At 37.7% G+C, this 5,879-nt stretch overlaps 1 protein-coding gene across 1 annotated transcript in view; it reads left to right on the forward strand.

Moving 5' to 3' along the window:
* The first annotated feature begins 443 nt into the window (after positions 1-443).
* Positions 444-5,879, forward strand: part of LOC143036028 (uncharacterized) — a 177,349-nt gene continuing 171,913 nt past the window's right edge. Inside the window, exons 1-2 of the mRNA XM_076203285.1 lie at positions 444-571; positions 5,328-5,361. Coding sequence (XP_076059400.1) covers positions 444-571; positions 5,328-5,361 — 162 coding nt within the window. The remainder of the gene's footprint in view (positions 572-5,327; positions 5,362-5,879) is intronic.

Genomic DNA, 5,879 nt, shown 5'->3' on the forward strand with positions numbered 1-5,879 from the left:
CTTTTTTCCAGCAACTACCTCTTCTGTGGAGTAGCATTTTAGTTTTCCCGTATCACCCCATCTCTCGGTTCTACATAAAGGACTCTACATAAAAGAATATACCCGTAGAACTCGGCATAAAGAACTCATTGTGTACGTTTCCCTATGCATGAAGCCTTCTATAGTCAAGCCTTCCATAGCAAGTTACTCTGACATAAAGGTCTTGACGTTTTCAGTGTAGGGAGATTCCCGTCATCTGAATAAAAACAGTCTTACATTATTCATGGTAAAGCGTGTGAAATGTAGATAAATCTTCAATATTCGGTTTAAGCAATTTAACCCTTCTCACAAACATAACACGTTCATCAAAAATATAATACATTTAACAGGTTTAACCAATATAAAGATTAACCAATATAAAAATTCCACTCAAAATACCCAACAACATAAATTTACCAGCGATAATGTTTGGTTTACTCAAGGACCTCAAAATGGGAGTTTCGGCCTCGAGGACATTTCCAGAGACTAACACGAACGACTTCTGCTGTGAAAACTTCCCGCCGGAAGGAATTCCTCTTAACAGCTCCACCACGTGAACATCTCATTCCCAAGTTCCCTGATCTACGTCGCCCAGGGGGATCAGGCGCCAATTCTCGGGGATGGCGTGATGACTTCTGCCCTCCTCTCTCTCTCTCTCTCTCTCTCTCTCTCTCTCTCTCTCTCTCTCTCTCTCTCTCTCTCTCTCTCTCTCTCTCTCTCTCTCTCTCTCATTCTCTCTCTCTCTCTCTCTCTCTCTCTCTCTCTCTCTCTCTCTCTCTCTCTCTCTCTCTCTCTCTCTCTCTCTCTCTCTCTCTCTCTCTCTCTCTCTCTCTCTCTCTCTCTCTCTCTCTCTCTCTCTCTCTCTCTCTCTCTCTCTCTCTCTCTCTGTCTGTCAATCTATTCATCTATCTATCTATCTATCTATCTATCTATCTATCTATCTATCTATCTATCTATCTATCTATCTATCTATCTATCTATCTATCTACTATCTATAGATAGAAGGTACTAAGGAGGAGAAGGAGGAGAAAGCTGAACAAAAGGAAAAAGAGTAGAAGGGTGAAAAAAGAGGGATCGGAAGGGAAGAGGAAAGAACTCCAAAGAAGAGGAAATCTTAGAAAGAAGAAGAGGAGTAGGAAAGGGAGAACGAGGAGAAAGAGTAGGAAGATAAGAGGGCGATAAAGATGTATAGAGAAATAAGGAATAAAAGGTACAGGATGAAAAGAATGAAGAAGAGGAAGAAGAGAATTAGATACGACAAGAGCAAGAGCACGAATTGGAGAAGGTGTGGAAGGAGGAGGAGGAGGAGGAGAAGGAGGAGAAGGAGGAGGAGGAGGATGAGTAAAGGGAAAGATAAGATAGAAGGAGGAAGAAGTTGGAGAAGATTCGGAGGGAGGAGGGCAGGGGGTGAAGGAAGAAGGTAAAGGGAGGAAGTGGAGAAGTATGAGAAGCAGTATGAGAAGGAATAGGTAAAGGGAAGGAGAGGAGATAGAAAGAGTAAAGGAGGGCTGAGGAGGAGGAGAAAGGAGATGAGAAGGGAAGAGAGGAGGGAAGGAATAGGAGGAAGAGGAAGAGGAGGAAGTGGAATGAGGAGAATGTGAAGGGAAGGGGAAGACGAGCGGATGAAAATGATCCAATGACGAACGCTGACGCAGTGGGATGTAGTGGCTTGAGACTTCCGCAGCGGCACGAACCATTGAAGAAAAAAAAAGGGAAAAAATAGATAAACAAATATAAAATAAAATACTGGGGATTTCTGTCCACTGAAGGTAGAATGTGGTGCTTGAGTCGTGTGTTTACGTTCCTGCTTCTAGACCATACAAGGTAGAGACTTTTTCAGGCAGAATAAAATCCAGTTAGTAATGGTGGCGTTGAACATTCCTTGTATATTATAAATACGTATTTGTTGTATTGTATATTCATTATTGTATTTTTATTTTATTGTTGTTATTTTAGGTTTATTTGCGCCTTTTTGTAGAAGAACCAAGACGAATTGTACTTGTAGTATTGTATATTTATTATTGTATATTGTTCTTATTATTGTCATTGTATATTTATTTGCGCCTTTTTGTAGAAGAACCAAGACGAATTGTACTTGTAGTATTGTATATTTATTATTGTATATTGATTTTATTATTGTCATTGTATATTTATTTGCGCCTTTTTGTAGGAGAGCCAAGACGAATTGTACTTGTAGTATTGTATATTTATTATTGTATATTGATTTTATTATTGTCATTGTATATTTATTTGCGCCTTTTTGTAGAAGAACCAAGACGAATTGTACTTGTAGTATTGTATATTTATTATTGTATGTTGGTTTTATTATTGTCATTGTATATTTATTTGCGCCTTTTTGTAGAAGAACCAAGACGAATTGTACTTGTAGTAGTGTATATTTATTATTGTATGTTGGTTTTATTATTGTCATTGTATATTTATTTGCGCCTTTTTGTAGAAGAACCAAGACGAACTGTGTATGTTTTCCCGCGCTAAGTAAACCTGACGTCGGTTAGTCTCGGTCATCTCCAACGTGAGGGCACGTATCGTCTTTGTAGTGCTGTACAATTACTAATTTATTCATAATTACTGTTTCATTGGCCATCCCTATTACATGTTGTGGAGGTAAGTGGCGATCACCAATGCCAAACTGCCTAAATTCTTTAGCGTATTTTTCATAATCTGTATTATTGACAGGATTGTACTGATTCAGTACTATTTCCCATACATGACTCATCAATTCTATCACTACGTTTCTGATCCTGTAGGGAAGAGGTGGACAACTTTTCAAAATGTGGGTGCCAAAAATCATCCAAATCTTTGATACAACATTTTCTCGCGTGCCAAAAATGTAAAATCATCGGGCCCAAATTCACAGCCCAGCGCAGCATATGGTTACCACTGGTCATACAGAAGAAGTTGAAGATTTGTTAATATTTTTTCTGACATGAACTCTGAGTTTCACGTGCATTAAAAAGAATATATATATATATATATATATATATATATATATATATATATATATATATATGTTTCATTAAAAAGTGATGGCTAGTTGTGCATTAATAATTTTCTTAATGGTATTTTCCATATACCTTATTAAGGATTTGTTTTCCTTAGGAAGGAAATTTATGACTTGGCTGTATGTAGTCATATTAGCTAGATCGCGATTTCGGGTTCAAGACCCTTCTTCAGTAGCTATAGGGATAAGAATTAATCCAAAGATTCTAGTAAAGATCTAAGTTTTATACTAGAGTTCCTATACTTGCTAATCACTGGGGGAGGTCACCTGGTATTACGGGCAGGGACGAAATGTCACGTGCGCTAGGGAGCCTCCGGGTTTGTGTTGTGGCGGAATGTGGCGTTTTGTCTCGTAGTTGGACGAGTGGCGTTTTGTCTCGTATTGGCGTTTGTGATGTTATGTCTCATGTTATTATTTGTAACGGTTTGTCTCATGCTTGGAAGGGCTCGGAGGTCTTCTGCTTGTACATTTAGGTTTGGGCTCAACTCTTTAATATACAACGCTTCTAAAATTGGGAGGCGTCTATCGTCAGTACATAAATCCAAAATCTCGGTGTTTTTCTCTAGTGTCTCTCTTGCTAGTGTTATGCCGTGGGCTTCTCTTAAGTGATTTTTAGGGGCTCCAGATGTCAGGTGGTATGAGAGGCGACGGGATAACCTCATTGTCGTCATGCCAATATAGGTGGATGGGAGGGCTTCACAGTTCCCTCGTGTACATGTGAACCTATAGATGACATGTGATTTCTGAAGTTCCTTTCTCTCTTGTAGGGGGCTGTTTCTAATAAGAAGGTGGCTAGTTTTTTTAGTTTTATAATAAATCACTAGATTTAGTATTTTTTCTGGATTGACTGGTTTAATGTTTCTTTTTATAATTTGTCTCATAATGCGTTCATCTTCTTTATAAGCTGACGAAAAGGTGGATTTATAATATATGTTGATTTTCTCTTTATTTTGTTTATCATTGTTGTTGTTATGCCAACCGTCCATTATTTTCTTTGTTTGAAAATGTATCTCTCTTTTTCATTGAAGCCGTTATTGATCAGAACTTGAGTGGAACGTTCGATTTCATCATGCACTTGAGTCCATGTGCTGCAGTGAGTTAGTGCTCTTCGAATATAGGCACTGATGGTAGAGTCCTTATATATTTGAGGGCACTCACTGGATCCATTAAGGCAGTGTCCAGGGTTAGTGGGTTTTGTGTACACTGTTGTATTAAAAGAATTTTCATTTTGTTTCACTAAGAGGTCGAGGAAGGGTAAAGCTCCGTCAATGCTATCTTCCATAGTGAAAGTGAGTTCAGATGTCTCTTGTAATAGGTGGCGGAGTTTTTCAGCTTCATTGCTGTTATTGGTTTTAATGAAGACATCATCAATGTATCTACAGTAAATATCTGGCTTTTCTGTTTTACTGAATACTTCTTCTTCTACGCAGCCCATGAAGAAGTTTGCCATTAATACTCCAAGGGGGGATCCCATTGCAACTCCATCAATACGAGACAAAACGCCACTCGTCCAACTACGAGACAAAACGCCACATTCCGCCACAACACAAACCCGGAGGCTCCCTAGCGCACGTGACATTTCGTCCCTGCCCGTAATACCAGGTGACCTCCCCCAGTGATTAGCAAGTATAGGAACTCTAGTATAAAACTTAGATCTTTACTAGAATCTTTGGATTAATTCTTATCCCTATAGCTACTGAAGAAGGGTCTTGAACCCGAAATCGCGATCTAGCTAATATGACTACATACAGCCAAGTCATAAAATTCCTTCCTAAGGAAAACAAATCCTTAATAAGGTATATGGAAAATACCATTAAGAAAATTATTAATGCACAACTAGCCATCACTTTTAATGAAACATGCATTAGAGAAAAACTCCTGCCTAAATACACTGACAATATATATATATATATATAGTGTGCCAGGCTATGCATTCGTGGCAAGGGTTGCTCGCCCCTGGTCTAAGGACCATTTCTGTCTTCTGAGGCTTCCACTGAGTGAAATCTTCCTACGTTAAACAGGCAAATATTTGAGGCGTCTTACTTGTTCTAACGCTCCCCCCCCCAGAACCTCTACATCATTCACCTATATTTTATGAACAGACACCGTTATTTGGACCTCACTTGTATTTAGCCAGAGCAAAAGCTTTAAAGTGTGCCACACTGTTCAAAATCTAATCCCATCAGTGAGAGGGATGTCCATTATTTGTATGAATATGCTCGGACTGAATGTGTGTGTAGTAGTTGATATTAAGAAATTTGTTATAATGTTTTTGTCTTCTTTCCAGGCGCCACTTCTGTGCTGTTTACAGTACTGAAGAGGTAAGTGTAAAATCATAATGTTTCCCTTTACTGTTAGTAGGAGTGCTACTAGTTGCATTGGTAGCAGTAATAGTAGTAGTAGTAGTAGAATTAGTACTATTGCCATAATTGCTATTATTGTTATTATAAATATTATCATTCATATTAACATTAATATTATCAATATATGTCAATATCAATATCAATATCAATATCAATATCAATATTGATACTAATATCAATATTATTATCATCATTATTATCATCATTAGTAGTAGTAGTAATAGTAACACCAGAAATAAGAGTAGCATTGTTTTAATTTTTACTATTATTACGATTCTTTTTTCTATTGTTTTATGTTGCTACTGTTGTTGCTAGTGTTAAGTTGTGGTCAGTAATAGTGTTTTATTGTTTGTTTACTTTATTGTTGTTCTTATTGTTATTTTCGAGAAAACAGGAAGGGGGAAATGTACACCCAAAGACAATTTTGCGCACATCACAACACGACTTTAATGGTAAAAGGAAAAATTTCTGAGAGT

Source organism: Oratosquilla oratoria, chromosome 20 (genome assembly GCF_046742065.1).
Source record: "Oratosquilla oratoria isolate Oo_2021 chromosome 20, ASM4674206v1, whole genome shotgun sequence".
In the NCBI taxonomy this organism is placed as follows: Eukaryota; Metazoa; Arthropoda; class Malacostraca; order Stomatopoda; family Squillidae; genus Oratosquilla; species Oratosquilla oratoria.